Source organism: Theobroma umbraticum, unplaced genomic scaffold, assembly GCF_002168275.2.
Source record: "Theobroma umbraticum cultivar Fairchild unplaced genomic scaffold, ASM216827v3 scaffold_30.0, whole genome shotgun sequence".
Lineage (NCBI taxonomy): Eukaryota > Viridiplantae > Streptophyta > Magnoliopsida > Malvales > Malvaceae > Theobroma > Theobroma umbraticum.
In genome coordinates this window covers 9818891-9841828 of record NW_018397254.1, presented here as the reverse complement: position 1 = coordinate 9841828, position 22938 = coordinate 9818891, and the positions used below count along the sequence as shown (strand labels likewise).

At 32.5% G+C, this 22938-nt stretch overlaps 2 protein-coding genes across 3 annotated transcripts; both read right to left on the bottom strand.

Annotated features, from left to right (window-relative positions):
* Positions 1-1452: 1452 nt before the first annotated feature.
* On the bottom strand, positions 1453-2749 carry LOC110417086 (AT-hook motif nuclear-localized protein 25-like). Of its 2 annotated transcripts, XM_089782387.1 has the most exons (2): positions 2654-2749; positions 1453-2617 (listed from the first exon to the last, which is right to left on the bottom strand). In XM_089782387.1, exons 1-2 carry the CDS (start codon positions 2747-2749, stop codon positions 1850-1852), a joined length of 864 nt encoding a protein of 287 aa, XP_089638513.1. In that variant the 3' UTR covers positions 1453-1849. The 2 variants fall into 2 exon arrangements, with proteins under 2 accessions (XP_089638513.1, XP_021284961.1); XM_021429286.1 differs by having other exon boundaries at positions 1453-2749.
* A 10533-nt stretch (positions 2750-13282) lies between these two features.
* On the bottom strand, positions 13283-15789 carry LOC110415487 (3-hydroxy-3-methylglutaryl-coenzyme A reductase 1). Its single transcript, XM_021427162.2, has 4 exons — positions 14653-15789; positions 14370-14551; positions 13931-14277; positions 13283-13793 (listed from the first exon to the last, which is right to left on the bottom strand). Exons 1-4 carry the CDS (start codon positions 15633-15635, stop codon positions 13551-13553), a joined length of 1755 nt encoding a protein of 584 aa, XP_021282837.1. The 5' UTR covers positions 15636-15789; the 3' UTR covers positions 13283-13550.
* Positions 15790-22938: the final 7149 nt, after the last annotated feature.

Genomic DNA, 22938 nt, shown 5'->3' with positions numbered 1-22938 from the left:
CAGAATTTTTGTTGATTTGAAAGAAAAAAAAATACAACCATTTTGCAAATTTCCAGGATCTTACCATGTAGAACAAGTAATTAAGTTTGCAGCCTGGAATTTTCAATCAATTTTTATTTTTCACATTCTATATTTAATTACAAGTTTCTCTATGTAGGTTAATTGTTTAATCTATAGTCAAATGAAGCTGAGTCACTAATGTAACAATGAATTAAATTTGTTATTCCATTTTTCTATATGGCTCTACCTACTTGTGTGTCTCTTTCTCGTTTATTTAAAACATAAATTTCATGAACTCAAGAAACCCATCATGGATCTCAACAAAAGTTGAGCAGCTAATCAACAACGAGAGCAGTATAAATGCCATATCATAGCATATGATGATGATTAAATATACTAAAAAAACATTATTAATGTTTCTATCCAATATATATTTAAATAAAAACAGAATACCTAGTCAAAAATCTAGTTGACAAGGTCCTTGTATACGTTCACAAAGAGTAAAAGAAAAGAAAATGGACAACCTTGTACGTTGATTTAGTTGTTAAATCTTGCCACTTCTGTTTGTTCAACAATTATTGGAGTATTACTTTATTCTAAAAGAAATGAATAAATCAACCAGCTAAATATTGCTAACAGTATACGAATTATGAACTGAAGCCAATCTATAAAACCAATAGATATTATTATATCAAAAGAAAACAAAAGGGGCTAAAGTTCCAAAGAACACTACCATGCACCCATTTCTACTTCTCCATTTTCAATGTTGTAAAGTCCCAAAACAGTAGCAAAAATGCGCATTTTCCCCACTTTTGGGAATTAGGGTTTTTCTTCTTTTTTCCTGCCCACATGCCATAGCTGGGGCTTTATATATATATACATCTATCTACTTGTATATATGTAACCGACGGTGAAAGACATGTTAATTCAAGTTTGTTTTTGAGAAGGATATGGAATACCTTTTCCTTTCCCTTCTCATTCAAGAGACTACACTTGTAGTAACAGACAAAAGAACCTTCCTAGCTATACTTAAAGCAAAATCAGAAAGGAGGGGTGAAGGGAGCTATGCATGTTTACCAATTGTAAGGACAGAAGCTACTGCCTGTGCTTTTTAGAAGGCGGTGGATCATCCCAAAGAAAAAAAAAACACAAGAAAGAGAAAGATATTAAAATATTTGAGTGTAAAATTAGCAAAGGAATCTCTTTTAAATATTCAACACAAAAATGCAGACATGCACGCAAAGAATGATGAATGGAAATTCTGATATGCAGAAGTAATAGTTTCTTCCCCAATTTCTAGGCAGTTTTAACATTACTTTCGGTTCATGTAGCTTCAATTGGATGGAATTAATTTGGATTTTGAAGAGAACCCTAGAAATATATATCCATTAGCATTAATTTCTTTCATAAAATTTCTACTGTTCATATATAAACCAAAGTTGGAAAAGGGCAAAGAAAGACAAAAGGAAATGCTGTCAGAATGTTTTTTACACGAATCTAGACTTACTGATTAATCATTCTTCTTCAAGCTTCAAGCGAGATTCATCGTTTTGCAGCAATTTTTCCCATCGATTTCGCTTCTTGATGATCTTTCCTGATGGAATACAATTCCCGTTCATAATTAAACTAATTACAGACGTCATTCTTGAATAGCAACACCATGGATACCACGCTTAGTTTCTTCTTCTTCTTCTTCCTCAACTTGAAAAGAGGGCCAAAATTGAGATACCCCGCATGACTTGTCTTCATCACATCAATAACCCAATGATGGAAAACTAATCCAAAGCTTATAAACATTGCAGAATATTCTTGATTCTAGAAATTATAAGATGTACTACATAATGATTGACTAGAAGGAAGGCCTTGTTGCACTACCACTCCAGCCGAATACATCACCTGGAAAAGGATAACTTCCCATGTTGGCTCCCAAATTATAGAAAGGAACACCTCCACCACCGGTTCCACTAGCGCCACTTCCAGCGCCACCATTGTTTCCGCCACTGCCTCCATCACCCAACTGCCCTCCACCACTCCCAGTCACTCCAGACGACTGTGAAGCTGCTGGTTGCACCTGCACTGGTGGCTCTTCCTCCTCAACAGGTAACCTATCATAGACAGCATTAGCAAAGGATGCAGCCATTAGTACAACTGGACCTGAAGCTATCAATGGACCCGCCACGCTCCCTCCGACTACTTGACCCTGACCACCGGCTAGATAAATAGTCAAGCCCCCAGCTCCAGGAGGCGCTGGTGGCGGAAGCGAAGTCCCAGTTAGAGATAGAATTTCAAACCGCCCATGTAGTGTTACGACGCTTCCGGCTGGAGCAGCTGGTTGCCGCAATGTCACATTTGTAACGGCCCCAGTCCCACTGAGTACACAAACACCCCGCCCACGGCGCCTTGCATAGTTTGATACTGAATCAACTATGTCCGAACCAGAAGTAATTTCAAGTACATGGGATCTCAGCGCATTTGGACTATCGCGAGTAATGATTATTGGTGGCTTGGGCCTGTTCTTTGAGCCTGCTGGACGTCCTCGAGGCCTGCGCCCTGGAGTGGTTCCCGCGCCTGAGCTGGTGGTGGCAGCATCAGCATCAGCATCAGTGCTTTCTTCTTTCTCTGGTGACAGTTTGGAATCCGTGAGTTGAGATACGTTGAGATAGGGTTGGGATGATCTTTGGAGCTGCAGTTCTGGTCCGAGTAGTTGATGGACATAGCGAGAACCTGAACCTGATTCCAAGCCAGACATAGCCAAATCCACCTGCCAGCTCTAATATCTAACTTCGATCTGATCTCTTATTAAAGTGGGAATTAAAGAGAAAAAATGTTACAGAGAAGTGGAAAAAAGGGAAAGGTAAGCAAAAAAATGAAAAAGTTTCCAAATTACGCAGCTACAATTTCTTCCGACGTGTAGAAGGCTAGGTTTTCTTCCATCGTAAGGTGAAATAATTTCCTTCACAATTAACTAACTGGTATGGAACTATATGTAGTAGTAGTAGTAGTAGTAGTACTAGTAGTAGTGTTTGCTTTTGACAGCGCTGATTAAATGTTCTCCTCCTTCGTGCTAGCTGCTAACCCAGGCTTTAGGTTTCTGCAGGAATTCAACCAAAAACCAAGTGATCAAACTAACAACGATGAAATTAAACTCTACCAAGATCAAACTTATTGGAAGCTAATAGGAGTTATAAATTGCCTCAAAAGCTTAAAATAGATTCATTCAGGTTGCCTTCCTACCCAGATCCAGATCTTTGCAAGGAAGAAAAGGATATGGGTATAAGAAAACTAATCAAGGGAAAATGAGAGAGAGCAAAACCCACTCGAATGACAATGTAAATATATCATATAAAACTCAATCCATGAAATTTTTTATTGAAAGACTGTGTGTTATTTTATACTGCTACAATTATTTTATATTCATTACCTCAAAATCTATGGGTTTGAATGTCTGAAAACCAAGCTTTGAATAGAATGGGATTCAAGGGGACTTGAGTTTTCTAGGACTAGGAGAAAAGTAGAAAGCAGAGAGAGAGAGAGAGAGAGAGGGAGAGCAATTTCATTAATGGTAAAGCTAAAGATAAGAAGGATGCTTTTTTGACAAGAAAGGCATGAAACTTCTATGCATTCTGGGGAGCCACTCTCTCAAATATACATTAATTAAGGCAAGTTTAATCCTAAGCCGACCACAATATATTATAATATAATATATACCTACAAAATTCCCAAATATATATATATATATATATAATATCTACAAAGAATATTCTTACTTCTAATTTTTAGTATAGTAAATTTTTTAGTTAGGAATAAAGGATCCAAAATTAACTAAAAGCTCCTTTTTGGTCACTTCTTTAATAATAACAAAAAAGTTAAATAATTATAACTTTATTATCGTATTAGATTAAATTGATACGAGACTAAATATAATTTACTTTAAAAAATTTTATAAACTATGTTAAAAAATTTAAATAAGATCTTATTCTTTTATTTTATCCAATAAGTTTTTATATTTTTATTTTTGAATTATATAGGTTTTTGTAATTAATGTTTTAACTAGTTGTGTTAGATAAAACGTAAGTTGTCATTTTATATTATATGATATTGATGTGATATACTAACATGTCATATTGAATGATAATATGGTATATTGATGTGATATGATCATATGATTATATAATATTTTTCACCCTTTGTATCAATGTCATGTAAATGTTGCTTGAGCATAAAAATAATAATTGATATTTTAAAAATTAATAATTAGTCAACCATTAATGATAAAAATTTAATTGATCAAAAATAAATATATAAAAATTTAATTACATATAATAAAAAAATAAAATTTATTTTAAATTTTAAATATTTAAAAAATATTATATTTTTTAAAAAGATCAACCTCGCTTCCTTTTTGTTTCTATCATCTCACACTTGATTATTGACATACAGGATAATAAGGCATAAAAAAAAATGAGTTAGACAATTACTTTAAGTGTAGAAGTACACCTCCATTGACAAATATAAATCCATTTTATGGCAAATAAACAAGAAACAGAAGACTTAAAAATGAAATTGTTTAATTAAACACACCAACCTTAAAATTATCTAACCAATTAAAAGTATTCATTCGAGTTTGCTAACCTTTGACCAAAAGAATGGTGGCAGGAGAGACTTGAGGCTGAGAGGGATGGTTTTCTGGTTCATGACACCCAAGAGTCGAATGCAGCATGGACGAGACGTCTGGCTAAACGTGTCAGACACGTGACGAGGGTCGGGAACATTGGAACTTGCCCACCTAGCTAATCTTATCCTTTTTTGTGTTTTTTTTTATATATTATATAATAATAATAACTAAAATAAAATATTAAATTTTTTTAATTTTTAATTATAATTACATACAAATTTATTAATTTTTTAAAATAAATATTTTATATCAAACATTTAAATAAAATTAATACTTAAATATAAAATATCTAAAATATTTTTTTTATTTTTTCTCTTTCTTTTAAGTTATCGATAGATATCAACCGATCACTTTGCAATCGAAGATCCAATCAGACTCCCAGCAGAGCACTAGATGGTGCTCCCCTGATGCTCCCTCGCTCCCTAGGTTTAGGAGCACCAGATCAACTCCTCTGGCTTAGTGCTCCCTTGGCCTGGGGAGCACTCGGCTCCCTTAGCTTGAAGAGCACCGTCGAATGCTCCCTAGGCCAAAGATCTGGCTGGCTAGCGATGGGAGTGTTGCCAATCAACCATTTGAGGGAAAAAAAATAAATAAAAAATAAAAATTATAATTAAATATTATATAATTTTTAAAATTAATAAAAAATAAAATTATCAAAAAAATATTACTACATCAATAAATTAACGAAAATATCAATGAAACTCTAATGGTTGGACTTATTGGTTCAACAAAAAATAAATTTTAAAACAAATTATCTATTTTTTATTTTAATGAACTTATTTGAAATTTCAATTAAAATTTAAAAAAGTAAAGATATTTTATCCAAATAATTATGGGTGGAAATGACTTAGGTATACTCACGGTAATATCATTCGTAATTCCACAATTCCAAAAGAGATTCTTTTGGTGTTTTCAGCTTCCCCAAATAGTGTTTTCTTCACCCATTTAGTACATTAAAGTACAATTTATTGAAAATTAAATCAAGATTTAGCCTAAATGTTCATTTTAAGAGACAACTTTTATCAATTTTTCATTTTTGAATTTAATTGATTTTTTTTTAGCTAAGTAGAATGCAATATTTACGATTTTATCCATTTAAAGAAAATAAATGATAAAATTATTAACAAATTATCATTAATAGAATTAAAATATTTAAATATATACTCGTTAAGAATTACCTTTACGTAATAACTGTATTTATTGATTTTTGTTATCAATTTCCTTAAATGAACAAAATCCAAAAGATGGTTTTAATATTGAAGTAAAAAAATTAGATCCCAAAGTTATCCTTATCAACGGGTCTCTTAGGGTTATGGAGGTTTTTTAGGATTTGAGTGAGACTTCGTATAGCTTTGCCTTTGGCTATAAGTGTGGCTCAATGGAATGCATTTAGAGCCCACTTTGGATGAATAAAAAATTGTGATTGAGTGGTAGCATCTGTTAAAGTTATGGATTGAATTTACCAGTTGATTTAATGAAATTATTTTATGTGGTGTTTTTGATTGGCTAAATATTCTTGCTTTCACTACATGATTAGAAAGAATCACTTTTTATTTTGACATTAATTGCAAAACAACACAATTAATAGAATAATACTTATAGTACATGAAGATTTAATTAATTGTTCTACCTGATCATAAGGGATGGCGGATGGCCCCATAATTATGGTCTCCACCATGTCCAAGAGGCAGAAGCCAGAAGGTCAGGCTTTTTGCAATAAAAAGGCGCCCCTTTTTCCTAACACTTCACCATCCTCGATCGTCCATTTTTGGTCACACATGGATGTATCTAGCCTTGGTTTCTTAGTTAGATCTGAAAGTGCTGGGGGAATTGAATCATGAATTTGCAATTCTTTCACCACACTCAAGAGATGAATATACACTTGAACTATCTTTGTTACCAAAATTCACATTAATTTATAAAATATTATCTCATTTTTATATATAATCAATATGAAATACATGATTTTTTTGTGAAACCGTAACATTTAGACTTATAACATGCGACAGTACAAATTCTAATATACTTCATCAACTTATGACAACTTACCCTTTGAATTCTTAAAGAGTTCAATGGGAAGAGGTTTTCTCTATACTGAATCTTGCGGGATTGAATCGCTTAATTTCAATGTTCATAGTTAAAAGCTGTGGGTTATTAATTTGATTAGGAAAGCAATTCAAAAGTTAAAAGGGTGATTAAATGCCGCATTTGGGTATAGAAAGGGTTAAGCAACTTGAGATAATTTTAGTAAATAGACCAGTCCAAGAAGGCAGTGGAATTGTGTGACCAAGCCCACAAGCTTTAAGGTTGGCTCAGACGCGAAAGGCTGCTTTGGTAGTTACCAACCCAGGCACAATTTTAAACAGACAAGACACGGTTACACGAAACAGGCAGCTACTATCAATCAAACAAGACTTTGAGGTTTTTTTAAAAGCTATGATTTCATTGCATACGGGAGAAGGTCTCTCTTCTAGTAGATGGGATTATATATTTATAAGTTTTAAAGTAAAATTATTGGTCTAGAATCGTCACTAACAGATATATATAAATAATTTATCACTTTTAAGACCAAAAGAAAGATTCAATTTTTAAAAATTTATATCTAAACAGGTGATAATAGACACAACATCCCTTTAATCGAAAAGACTTTCACACAACAACATCTTCTTAGTTAACCATGATCACTCCCTCGGCAGCTGGTAGAAAACGAAACGACATACCAACACAAGAAACCATGGACCATCACAAGATGGTCCCCATGCCCTGAACAAAAACTAGCAGACCTCCTTTGCAAACGAGACTTAATTATACCAAAGAATCCATCTGTACAATGTTTTCCTTTAATTGTCTAATACTATAAAGTCCAATGTTGCTTCTATATTGGGCTGCAAAGCTACAAATGCAACGCCCCGAGAGTTTCATTTTTCTTACTCTGGCCATTAATTTTCATGTTGATAGAAACATTAGCCATTCAAATATGGTAATGTTTGGCCAAAAACCATTACACCATCATAGTATTTAAAACGCTTCTTCTTCTGAACAATTACCATATTTCCAAATTGAGTTATAATTGCTAACTGGTCTTATCCCTTATACAAACCATCATCATGAATGTGCTTCTCAAAGCTAATAATCTGATAACCTAACCTTTTGAGAAGTGATGTTTGGTCTAATAAAAAAACCTATTCCGGTTTGGTGGGATTCTAAAGAAGAAAATCACATGGTCTGCAATATGGATAGGTTGCCTCGGATAGATTTAACAATTAAATTATTGTATGGAACTATCTTTCTTGAGCCAACAAAAAGTTGTATAGCATGACTTAAGTACTATTAGTTTAATTTCAAGCTTTAATTAGTCCTTTGTTAATTAGTGGAGACATTTTTTCACATGCTTTTGGACCACAGTTATCACCAAGGCATCCATTATCTATCATTATGATCTATACTTTCAAAGTAGGCTAAAATACAAAATAAGGTTTCTAAAACTATTTCAAATTTTTCAGATTTATATTTTCACGATATCCAAATAAGACTTCATTTTAATGATTTTACCAAATAAACCCATATGTTAACGGTAAAATATCACATGACATGTGTGGCATCAACGATTCTTAAACTCATGATCAATTGACATGGCTTTTGTTAATGTGGGTTACCTGTAACGTCCACTTCTGGAGAAGATACAACGGGTTTATCGACCGTTACTTATAAAGTCAGGTGATATATAAGATATATTTTTATCAAATTAAGAGTCTATTTAAGTATAAATTATAAGATACGAGTTTATTTAAAAATAATTTAAAAATAAAAATTTATTTAAAAAAATATAAAAAGTTCAAAGACTTATTTAATATTTTAATTTTAAAAGGATAATAAGAACTTCTATTTATGCACTCCAACATTTATTTCAGTAGTTGATACATAATTTTTTATCCAAAAATAAAATAAAATTAGAACCCTCGTGTCCCAAAATAAAAAGAAAATTTGCATTGTTATGTTAATTTGATTCATGCACTTTTCTTTTCTTCTTTTCACCATTTTTTGTCCTCCCAAATTAAAGTATTGGCAAGCCATGAGTTAAAAAGCAACAAAAATATATAAATATTCAAAAATATTGACGAAGGTTTTGAAGTTTTGATATATAAATATATCCATCACTTAATTAATTAGCTTATTTATTCATTGCTTGGCGAATTGGGGATACATATTTTTGTTTTAATAACGTCGATAAAATCAACATTAATTATTATAAAGTGGAGCCTTGAAGGGGATATCCTCGTTAGTCATGTCCTACAAAATCCTAGGTTATAAGCTTGAAAAACATATTTCTTTTTTCCCTTGTTCCTCTTCTCACTTTATAATAAAAATAATCATGAAAACTTCGAGCTGGAGAATCTTCAAAATCGCATCATAATTTCGGGGCCCAGACAGCAACTTTAAAGAGAGCAACTTGCTTGAATTAAATAATGTAAAGTTGACAACCTTCTTCATTAACATTACTAATCTATTGCAAAAGCAGGATTCAATTGCATAACCTTTTTGCAAACTTGTAATAATAATTTAATTTGTGGGTACACTCTCACCATAAACAAAGTCCATGTGATTACATCCATTGTCTTTTTCCTAACTCTTCTTTTCTTTTCTTTTCCTTTCCTTTTTCCTCTTTTTCATATAGATTACCTCTGGTTGCCAGACCATGCCCAAAACTATATGAAACTAATTAATTTATTACTCTTAAGTTCAAGCCCCAAATTTGATTATGGTCGGTGGTTGAAGTTTAAGTAGGTAGAAGCTGACAAAGCTGTGAATGCTATTAATTGATTTAGGTTTTTCTTAAATAACCCTCTACATTTTAATTGCCACCATATGATCCATTCTGGCCTGTTTTGGTATTCCAAACCAATAATATTAAATTTTTGTAATTAATTAACGATATAAGAATACTTAATTTATAAGTTAATATGCAATTTCATACATGGATTAAATAAAATCTATTTAATGATGTATCTTAATTAAGAATTTATATTTCATACATTATTGGTGTATAGTATAAATATTATTCACTGATAGTATATCAAACATAAATCTCTTAATTAATTGATGTTACACCTTAACTTATAAAATTAACGAATTCCTTTTTGATTTGTGCTAATAATTCTTCATCTCAATTTTTTCTTATTATTTTTTAAAAAAAAGATTGGAATATATAATGATCTTTCAGCTTAAATATATAGACTAAGCTAATGTGCAATATAATTCTGTGAACTAAAATTATAAGGTACATCGTATAACGCCCACAATTCTCCTAAAGCCCGTTTCCCCCCTCACAACACCTGCTTTTAAAGTTAAGAGCCTTATTGGGCCTTACTGGGCTGTTGCATGGCTAACAAATGGAAGCATTAAGCTGTGAGTTTTTGAATGGGAAAACATGGTTTAGTTGTAACGTTAATCATGAAAAAAGTAACACAATTATCATAAAGTTAGTGCCTATTTAGTCACAAGCTTTTCATAAAAAATCATTAAGTGGTCATATTGAAAGACCAAACCCATGGAAAACTTGCTGGGATTAATTGCATCAGTTTCATCTAGAAAAGGCACTAACAAAAATGATGACAAGCCATGCAATAGACAACACAGCACCACACCCTTTGATAGAACTTGAAAGCTGATCTGAGACGTCGGGCCAGTTAGTGTGAAGCAGAAAAAATCACGTTTGAGAAAAAGGGTTACATTTAAGGAAGACAAAAAGCAGGAAACTTTTGCCAGGATGCATTGGTTTCACGTAGAAAAGATCACACTAGTAACGTAGAGGACGAGCCAGACTATTAACGGTCGAAATTGCCAAGATAGTTCCACATTTTCTACATAGACTAGTGCTAGTATAATAATTCTTGTTATTGGTGCTGATCCACTCATTGATATAGTCAACTAGTCAAGCTGCAAAATTCTTTGGCAGCATTTTCAACAGAACAAAAGTTGCTTTCATATTCTTTGCGCCCATTGTAGTTTACTATAAATCCGTTGAAATTTTCCTACACCTTTACTGGCAGCGCGATTCAAAGGTGTATATAATTGACTTAGTTCTCTGAATTATCGACAGACAAATACAGGGAACAATAGAAAACTCAGTTGGAATTAGCCCTTGTTCTGCTCTAATAACCGCATGCAAACAGCCGCTTACGGAGCCTCGAGCTTAAGGGGAATTTTTCAACTGCTAATAATCTGGAAATAGCAGGGACTGTTCATAATGTAAATGATGTTGCTGTGTCTAACAACAACAACAACAACAAAATGATGTTGCTGTCAAATCACTGTTCATTTGGGGGGATAACCTGTATAGACGTTCATGAAAATACAATACGAAACTGTAATCAGATTATGCTAATATCAGATGGAGGGAAATGGTCAATGGTCTTCTGATAATACAAGCCAAGAGAAGATTTTTTATATATGGTAGTTTCGGATCAGCAACCACTGTTTTGATCTAGTCCACTTCTTTGCCAGCAGCCAACATTGATATTTGCCCAGCAAAAATTGCAACGCATGATTCATTTTGCCCTCTTTATTTTATTAATTTTTCTATGGCTCCATTATACTTTCTTTGATCCTGCCTATTATTTTCCAGCTTCATACGAGAAAAATTCATGCCAGGTTCCAAAACTTTCGCTAGTGGTATTTCGATACATTGCATTATTCTCCATTTGTTCTTTCTACTTTTCTGCAACGACTGATCAGGATCTATCTGACCAGGTAATGATGATAAGAATTCACAACGTCTTACACATGTCAGATTATAAGTTAATGGTCAAAAGAATAAACCTCACCGGTGCTTTCTTCGAAGCATTACACCACATATGGTGCTAAGAATTCATAGCATAATCTGAATTCAATTGGAAAACTCGGCTCAAATGTGGAGTCGGTAAGCAACTTGAAGATAGTGTTCACTTTGGTAAATTGATATATTCCACAAGAACTTGTATCCAAAATAGAACTCCGGAACATTTCAACAGTTTTTGCCTGCTGCAGCCTGCCAGCCACCCCAAGTGTGTGATTTCAAAAATGATAAGATAGACATTCAATTTAACATAGAGAAAAAAAAGTACAAATCATCCTGGATTACTTCTTTTAATGAAATATACAAGTAATTTGTATTCGAGTCATTTTTTTATCAGATCACTTTGAATTTGATTCTTTAAATTATTTTAAATTGTCTTCAGTTTTAATCATAAAATAATTTGATTTATATTCGAACCATTTTTCGATTAGATAATTTGGAATTGATTATTTGGGATTTAAGTGGGTTCAAGTTTAATTCATTTTATGGTTGAATTCATATTTGAGTCAATTTTAGATCACATATTTTAGATTTTATATTGAATTTAATCATAAAATAATCGGATTCATACTCGAGTCATTTTCTAATATGGTATTTTTGGATTTGATTGTTTGGATTTTGAGTGGTTTCAAGTTTAATTCATTTTACGGTTAAATTGATATTCAAGTCATTTTCTAATCACATATTTTGAATTTGATTATTTAGATCCTCTTGAATTGAGATCATTTCAAATTGGAAGGAAGTTTAATTCAATTTGTATTCCATCAGAACTTCAAATGACAGCTATCAGACACGTCTAATAGTAATGTTTTTCTAATTTGGACCTAAAATCTAATAGTACTGTGTTTTTTCTAATTTTGAGTTAAAAATCATGTAATTGTTATGAAATAAATATAAAAGAACAACTGTAAAAGAAATATAAGAGAAAGTGTTTAAAGAGAAAGAAAGTATTTAAAGGAAGTAAGAAGATTTTATTCAAGTGTATATTTACAAATGAAGTGAAAAACTTATTTATAAGCCAACAATCTCTCGAATCATAATCTTAATCTAATTCTATCTAAGAGTTCAAATCATAATCTTAATTTAATTCTATCTAAAAGTTCAAATCATATTATACTGTTTGACTTGATTTGCATTTTTTAAAATATAATATAATGGATATTTACATAGTTGTTCATAACAGCAATGTTAATGTTGGAAGAATGCTTTGAGGATATTTCTTTCGTTTTATTGTTCTGCTGGTTTCTACTCCCTTTTTAGACACGACCATTTCCACGCCAGTGTCTTCTCCATCAACCATTTATACATTGCTCTGCAGCCCGAAGATATGAGCATGTATAGACGAAATCAGCTGCTGCAAAATCTATAAGAGATATATGTACATCTGACATATTAAGGAACAGCAAAGTGCAAGCTAGGTGAATGTTAATTAATTGAACATATAGAAAACAGACACTTTGATGGGACGTCAGACACGGACTGGAAGTTGATTGCTTCACTTAAAAAGAGGTTGCTGAAAATTGAAGAAGCAGCCATGAAAGGATGAGACGCCCCAACAGGCCAACATTAGCTTAATCCTTTACTCCCCTAGAAATGCTGTGTGCTAGCTTCACTACTTTCAACAAACGAGATTGATCGTGTGGAGGTGTCATTCTCGTCTATCAGTACTAAAATTTAAAGCATCTCTAGGAATTTAGTTTGAAAAGGTCATCATTCATTCCCCAAGATGTGATGCAATCAATATGGAAGAGGACCCCAGAATATATAGAATCTTTGAAGAGAAAAAAAAATATATATGCGACTTAACATTTCTGGCATTTTACACAATTCTCAGAGTACATGGCTTGGTTGGTTTGTATTTGTTTTAATATAAAAAAATAAGAAAAGAACAAAATACAAAAATAAATAAAGAAAATTACAAAGAGATCTTCGCTTATTACAAAGAGATGATGTCTCCTTGGCTTGGTTACATTTATACCACGAGATTTGCATCTTTACACCAAATTGAGGCTTGACACAGACTCATCATTATGCATTCTCTCAGGACGACGCCTTGGAGACATCCTTGCTCGACCTATTATATTTCATATGACTCCTAACAAGTTGTCCAGCTGCAAGGGCTGACATGAGTGATAGTTCCCCGGCCAGGACAGCACCAGCTACAATGGTTGCAAGCATCCTAGAGTTTGCTCCAGGTGACTCTTTGCTTGCACCCTTGACCCCAAGCAGGTTCAAGCAGGCTGACTGAGATGCAAGCTGAGTTCCACCACCAACAGTGCCAACCTAAAAGATAATTAAGACGGTAACAGAGATAATTAGGCACCTACATAAATACTCAGGAATTATGTCTACTCTGCCAGATAATTTTGACAGTGAAAATCCTTGTGTTTGAATAATCAGAAAGCAAAACAATCAATTACCTCAATGGAAGGCATTGTGACAGAGACGTGAAGGTCCTTGCCATCATTAATAGCTTCCATCATCGTGATGCAATGAGAGCTCTCGACATTTTGAGCTGGATCTTGGCCAGTGGCCATGTAAACTGCAGTAACAATGTTACTCGCATGAGCATTAAATCCACCCAGTGCTCCAGCCATAGCAGAACCAGTAAGGTTCTTAAGCATGTTAAGCTCCACAAGAGATTCCACACTAGTCTTCAAGACCTTCCTCACCACATCACCCTTGATGATAGCCTCGCAGACAACAGACTTGCCTCGCCCTTCAATCCAATTTACAGCAGCTGGCTTTTTGTCCGAACAATAGTTCCCTATCATCATTAATCCATAAAGTTTAGTGATCCCACTCAAGCAATAAAAAGGAGAGAGAATATAGTTATAAATCTATGCAAACGAAACTCACCAGAGATGCCAATGACATCCATGTCCGGAAAATCAGTTTGAAGGAAATCCAAAACGTTTTGAACTCCCTTGGAAACCATGTTCATCCCCATAGCATCACCAGTGCTGCAGGTGAATCTCAAATACAAGTTCTTCCCAGCAATTGCACATTTGATACCTTGAAGCCTGGCAAATCGGCTTGATCTGCAACCATCCCAAAAAACCAAAACATTCAACAAACCAGAACCAATATTAGCTTGAATTAAAATCATGCAATACAGGATTTGAAAAATATCCAAACAAACCTGTTAAAAACAACGGCCAAGGTCTCCCAATTGTCAGGATCCTCCAAATACAACTTCAAATCAGCTGCCCTTCTCGCGGTACCGAATCTTACGACAGGAGCTCTAGTCATCCCATCTTTCAACAAAACACTCGTGGCACCACCAGACAAATGAATTGCCTTACAACCCCTATTAGTGCTAGCCACCAAGCACCCCTCCGTGGTTGCCATGGGAACAGAGTACTCTTTTCCATTAAGCAACAAGGGCCCAGCAATTCCCACTGGGATCTGCACGTACCCAACCGGCATCTCGCAACACTGCCCTAAAATCGACTCGTAATCAAATCCATCCAAAGGCAATCCTGACAACGACTTGCCCGTTAATCTCTGCAGCGCCTCACGCCTGATGGCAGCCGCTCTCTTGCAATCACCCAATTTCGATTCCAAAGAATATGAAGGAGTTGTTCCAGCCACTACGGATTTAATTATTTCTTCATCTTCCTCGGTTGTTACGGTCACATGCTTTTCATCGAACACTTTCTGGGCATTTACAATTGGTGCCGTATGAGGCAGCGGAGGAAGAGAGCAGTCAAGAGCTTGGCCGCAAGGTACTTTACGTGCATCTTCTTTACGAAGCAAAACTTCATTTTCCTCTTCATCATCCTCGGAATTCCAAACGTCAGCTGATGGTCGGAGAATCAAGGATTGAACAAAGTCAATCCCGAAGAATCCCAAGAGATAAATAAACGAGGCAACTAAAGCGACAATCGCGGCGATCTCAGAAAAGGTAACGACGTGGAGTGGCGTCGAGGTTCGGATCTTTTCACGCCAACGGGAAAGAAGAAAGTAAACCACCGAGAAGAAGAGCGAGAAGAACACCGCATTCGTTATGTACAAAGGAAGAGGTAATGCGTCGGAGGCTTTGGCGTGATCTTCTAAAGGAATTGTTTTTGTTGGCTTGAGAGATTGAACGGGTTTAGTCGACGATCGCCGGCGGGCCTCCATTTCAGATGCTGGTGGTGGTGGAGATGGTGGCGGCGGCGGAAGCCGGCGGCGACTCGAGCGCTGAGAGAAATGAAACGAGAGAGAGAGACGCAGACGATCCGCGTTGGTTTTGAGACGACAAAACGGTTTTGGGTGGGGTTGAGTGGAGAAGCGAGAGTTTAGGGACGGTTCTATTTATAGGGTTGTGGGAAGGACAGGTGTCGAACAGTTGGGTGCAATTGAGTGAGAGCGCGTTAGGTCGAAACAGAGAGAAAGGGCGCGTGAATGAGGAGACAACGTAAGGCACGTGTTACAGCTTCACAACTGAAACAGGAGATGAGTCAAAAGGTTAGGTTGTTTTGGAACTTTGCCAGTGCATGGCTGAGGGGCATTGGTTGTTAAAGGCAATGGGAGGCGAGGGGCAATTGGGCAGTCCATGTTCCAACGTTGTCTGTTTCCTTGCTCTCTCCTTTCTGATTTTGTCTTCCCCCTAACTCATATGCTGCTGTTTTCTGTCTTTTTTTTTTGTTCTATCACTTACATGTTCCTCCGGTAATTACAAGCTTTTTCCTATATTTTATTTCTGCTTAATATTCCACTATTTTTTCTTTTTTTAAAAAAAATTTGATTCGTTCTTCTCAAAATTCAAAATTAAAAATTAGGGTTGAATTATAATCTCTTTGAATTTTGAACTTGTCTAAAGTTTCAAGTTACGGAATTTTGGGCTGTTTAATGACTATTTATTAAAATAATCTAACATTAAATGTAGTCGTAGTATAGTTAATAGATAATGTAATAATTTTCAATACATTGAACAAGAATATAAATAAGTATAATATTAAAAAAAATCTTTAAATTATTTTAAAAAAATTAATATAAATTTTTTTATTACCTTTAATTAAATTTTTATATTTTTATTTTAGATCAAATAGACCTTTATGACTAATAATTGATTAGTTATAGTTAATCAAAATGTCACATATTATTGTATATCACGTATGACATACTGAAATGTTATAAAAGATGACAACGTAAAATATTAATATAACATGATTACATGGTTACGTGGCAATTTTTACCTTCCATCATAATGTCATGTTAGCATAAAAATAACAAGTAATATTTTAAGTAATTAGTCAATAGTTAACAATAATAATTATTCTATCAAATATATTTTAAAAAAATCAAATTCAACTCTTTTCATTAAATAAAAATATAGTAAAACTTTTGATAAATTAATAACTTCGATTAAATAATATTTTTAACCCGTTCCGACTTAGGATTAATGTGGTAAATTAATAATTGATTAAATTTATAAGATAGTACATTTACAAAAAAAAACACATAAGTCTCACTTAATATATAAATTAATAATCTCCTTATACATCAAAATTATATATATACATGACTCAATTATAAGGCTTCTGTAAAATATGATTTTAATGTTACTTGTTTTTTCTTGAAATTGATGTTCTTTTAGACCTTCTTTTTAACTTTTCTTAGTGCATTAAAAAGCTCTGATCTAGTGTTCTCATATTGCAAGAAAAAATTATATAATGTAATTGTTGTTTTTAGGTGAAATTTGATTTTCTTTTTTTATGTTGTACTCAATGCTTTATGTATTTCATACGTATTGTTGATTTATTTACACTTTTGAGATGAAAAGTTGTTATGTTTAATTTTATCATTTATGATACTGTATATTCTTTATATGGATATTTTCGCTTGACTTAATATTCGTGAACTATATTAATTAAGTATAATTGAATGTAATTTTAGTTTGTTATAAAAATAGATAGATTAATGACTTCCATTTAATAAGACTAATTTCATTAATGAACTTGTTTTGGTTAAAAAAATACATAGAATAATGACAATTCATAATTCTCTAATTAAGTAATATTCGTATAACCACAATGCACAATACATGTATTACGTTCAATAATGTTTTGAAAAAAAGAGAGAATATCTTGATAAATTAATTTTTACTAATAAATGTATAAATTAATGAATTATTAAATTATACATTAAATAATATCTCCATTAATTAATAAATTTTCATTATTCAAAAGGTATTAATTTATAAAGGTTTTACTGTTAGCATAAAAATAACAAGCGTTAATTTAACTAATAGTAATTAATTAACGATAATAATTTTTTTTTTTTAAAAAAAAGAAAAACACTTCAAATCTAACCCTTCTCTTTGAAAAAAGTGCATGCATATACGTTCTTTAACTAGATGTTTAAAGACACTAACGATGGTGACCTCAATCAACGCCTAGCACAACCCTTGTAATTTTTCAAGAAAAAATCTTATGTTTTGATTATCAATTGAATTTATCCCACCGTTTTATCTCTATTATTTGTTTTTTTTTTCCTTTGGTCAACAACCTAAATAAACTATCTTATTTTTCATTGTCGTGGAAATTTTTACATTACTTCTTTTACGACTAAAAGATAATGATCTAAATACATCCAACATGTATGATTGGAAGAAGACTACGTAATGTAACGATCAAAATAACCATTCACTGGGATAAGACAAGTAAAGTAAGTGGCACTAGGGCGTTGGTTCAATAATTAATGGAAGGATTAGCTAAAGAGGTTTGGGTAAAGACTTTTAATTATATCTTTAATATGTACTTTTCTCCCCACATTAAAACAACCAAAGAGAAAAGGTTAATTAATGCAAAAGCTAGCTAATTTCCAATTCTGAAATCATTTGAGCATAGGAAATCCGAATCAAACTGGCGAGTATGACTCTCGCTCTCTCTCTCTCAAGAGATTACAAGTAAAATTATAAATAAAATGTTTAATTTAAGTGGGAATTAAGAAAAGTAAACCCAAAAATCTTGACCCTTGAAGAAAAAAAATGTAAAGCATTTATCATGAACAGAAAAGGTTACCATCATCTATCAAATAATGCAATACGACACAACAAGAAGAAAGTTTAAAAAACAAAAATTAGGTAGCTCATCAAACTCATTTTTGTTCATATTTTCTGATTCATTTTTTACACGTTTGTAGCAAATATCATGCTGCTTGCCAAACGAAACGAGGAAGGAAACATATGTACGACCAATCAATTTCATCCTTGTTTTTATGGTCCAAAACAATTCAACTTCTTTGGTCTTAAGGGCACCACCATGTATCCTAATTTCTCCATCACAATATGATATATATTAGGTAATATTCATTATTACGTGTCTCAAATTCATATTTTTAATTCAAAAGATATATCTGTTAAGTGAAAGAAGATTTTTATTTATAAACTCAATGCTCACCATATCTCTTACTGATGTGAAATCAGTAATATTCTACTCCACCCAATTGTGCAACACTGGCTTTTTACTCATAGAGGAGAGAAATCATTACACTAGTCCTTGGTAATTACACTAGGTCTTTACCCATAGAAGAGAAGTATCTTCATATTGCCCTAGGTCTACCTCAACTTCGATATCTCTCATAAGGGTTCTACATCAGTAAAGATTTAGGTCTATAATGATTCACTTGTCACGAGTCCACATTTTAAATTCAAAAGACATGCCTATTAAGTGGATGAAAGCTTTTATTTATAAACTCAAACTCATCTCATCTCGTACTGATATAAAATCTATAACACTTTATATATAAATATTTTTTTATTTATTTTTTAAATAATATTTATATAAAACATAAATATTTCTAAAATATAAAATGAATTGTCTATAATAATAAAAAATATTTAAAACAACAATTTAGAAATACAGTAAACACATACGACCATTTTAGTCAGTTAAAAAATTTTCTAATATCCCTACTTTGATATGCAATATTATTAATATATATATATATATATAACATTCTTATAGAAACAAAACTTTGTTTTGGACATTCAAAAAAAAGGAAAATGAAACTCAAATATAGGGAAGAACTCAATTGCCAATGTTTAGAGAGTCTTACAATTTTATTAAAGATACCGAATTGATTAAGAGTTAAATTCTACATGTATAAATCATGCAGGTAGAACAAATTTAAGGCAACTGAAATTTCTACAATTATATAAATTAATGATAAGTGATAATCATTTCGATAGTGAAAATGATACGTAGGTTAAAAGGATGGTTTTTTTTTCTTTTTCAAATCGTAGAATACTGGCTTTAATTATTTGATATGATGGGTTATCAATTTGCCATCCCTTTGAAAATATTTTCATATTTAATAAAGAGGTTGGATTCCAATTTAAGAGAAAAAAAAAGTCAAATAGTTTTACATAATTGATTAACACAAATGGTGCATTCTTAACAAACAAGCAAAAGATAATACGTCCATCCTGTTTTGTTTAATTAGCCAATATTCACTGGATATCTCATCTCAATTTAGACCACTTGTTTAGAAAATATTGGTTGAGAAATCCTCCATCTTCAAACTCCAACAAAGCATATGGACAGAGACACACAAAATTAAGTGTTCACTTACTGAAAACAGTTGGAAGAGAAAGGTCAGTTCCAAGACAGGTAGAAATGCCATAAATTATATATATATATATATATATTTATATTGTAATATATGCATGGGATCATAAGGGAAGACGCCAATTCATGTTTGGGTTTTTATAGCATGAAAGAATTAATACTCTGAAATTTTTTTTAATACAAAGAGTATGTTTGATTTAGTTTTTTTTTTAGCTTAAAAGCTATTAGGAAGCTCTTTTAAAATTAAATTAAAACTGTTTGGTAACTAGTTCTGCAAAATAGATTATATAAGTTCTAATTTTGATTAAAATTACTATAAAAGGTATTCATGTTATCTTTAATCACCTAATAAATAAAAACGGAACAAGTCTATTTTGAGTTTATATATGATAACAAGCCTCCTTTGAACTTATATACGATTTCAGATGTTAAAATAAAAAAAATTCTATATAGAATCAAAACAGCTTTCAAACTTCGTATAGTTGTAATAATATTATATTTTTATTGATCTAGCAAGCAATCGGACCATAATACTTCAATTCTCAAAAAAGAAGAGAAACAAAATGATGTATTTGACATTAATAAACTATTTGATAAAGACGAGAGAAAATGTTAAATAATACTTTAATATAACTTTGAATTTTGAGTTTTTTTTCTCCTAATCTTTGTAAGAAGAAAAAACATTCCAAATTTTGCTATTGTATTGCTAGGTTTTTTGTTTTTTTTTTTTCCTAATAGTTTTTGTAGAGATAGAGATAGAGGAGAAAGAGATCTTGACTTGCGTTGGAGAAAAGTGATTTGCAGAGGAAGGGAGAGTATAAAGAGATGGATTGAGAGAGAAGGGTATTTTTAGAAAATGTTTGTTTTTTTAAAAAAATGATAAAGAGAAAGTTTTTATCTGGAGCTTTTCTTTAAATTTATTTTGAATTTTGTTCTTTAAAAGTTTTTCCAAATCATGTTTGGCATGATTCCTACTTTTCAAACCCTAAATAGACATTAAACTAAATAAGTAAGGTAAAAACCAAGAGAGAAGTAAAGATGCTTATGGAAGGGAAAAGATGTCTAACCAAATTCACCCATTTCCATCTTCTTTGCTAGCTACATTTATAGATGGTAAATTGTAGGTATAACAGTACTTGCAAGCTTTTATTCAAGTTGCTTTCAAGTAAATGAGCTTTTAAAAGATTGCTTGCGCTCGCTTATTAATTAACTTCAAATCCTCTTAGCACCTCATGTATAGAAAATAAGATCAAACCATTCACCAGCGGACCATATCCTTTAGCCTCTCTATCAGGGGACCTCTTCATCCTCGCGCACCGACCAATTTAATGACGAGGTAATTAGAAACGACTTTGTCATTAATTTTTTAATGAACAAAATAATTGTCTCTCATGACCCTAATATACATAATCAACAAATTTATGGTTTTCTTTTTTCGTAAGGCTGTTAAAATTTATGTGTGAATGAATGGTGGCGTGTTGTACTTTTTATTTCTCAAAACTTAAGCATAGTTTCATATCTTTTATTTTTATAAGCATGTCAAATAAAAAATAGACTTGTCGATAATGATATCGTGATTTTCATTAATATAGAAAAAGTTTAAATTACAAACCCGTGTCTAATATAAGAAAATTTCAAACCTATGCAAATACCGACGTATGATAAGTTAATCTTTATGATATTTTGAATCTTGATTTGTCAAGTTTTACAATTGATACGGTGAAAATAAAGATTTATTCAATCACTTATCTTATGTTTTATCTTAAAGTTTTTCATATTTTTCTTTGACTTCTCTCTCTTTTTTTTTTTTTAAAAAAAATATTACAAGTACAAAACCATGGGCTAATGAATTAAGAGAGTGATGGTCTATGTTAGGCTAGTTACTCCTTAACTCCATTCGGAAATTTAAGCCTGTTAGCATAAATTTGGTAATGCCCCTTACCCTAGGCATGCTGCATATCAAACAAATTAATCTCTCTCTCAATATATATATATATATATATATATATATATATATATATATTATAATATTGATTATATATTGGTCCAGCAAATTCCATGTGCTCTAAAATTTCAACGTAAGCAATCTGCACGAGATCATTACCAAAAGATTAGGAAGTTGACAAATGAGTAGTGGGACAAATTGATACCCAGAGGAAAGAAGAAGGCAGTGGATTAACAATTAATAACGCCAGCTGCTTGCCTGTTCCTAAACTTTAGTCTCAGCTGGCTGCCGCTCGCCATATTTTCATTTAGTTAGACTTGGAAAATTATAACTATTCGGTGACTGCTCGCTACTGCTACATGTCTGAGTCCAACATGTATTATACTTCGATGCATAAGACAGAGAAAGGTGACAAAGATGGACGAGAGACTATGCTAATAGTCAACTGCTTAGTCGGGGGAACTAAGCAACCACTGCAAGGCACTCTGCTTCCTTTCTTTTTCTTTTTGTTTGGGTTTGGACCTGAATTTGATTTTCAGATCAGCGTTGGGACAAAGCTTAAGCTCGTCAAATTAAGCATGCCGGCTGAATGTTGGACTTTGGGATTGGAGGATCAGGACCGTTGTTGTTTCATCAGTTACAATCTTTGTTATTTGTGGGGGCCAGGATTTTGGTGATGCAAAAAATCAGTTCAATTCGTTTTCAGTACAAATGATTCAACGTTTCCAGGGAAAGGAATACGGTGAACTATCTTTGCATTCATATTCGTACAAAGGCTGACGTTTGGGAGATATATTTGCAGTAATGAATTAAAAGCATATAATATGTATATATAATAGACAGATAGATAGATATATATTATGTATTTTCCTGTATGGAAAAAAGGGTTTGTTCTAATGTCGACGTTGTTGATGTTGAAGGAAAT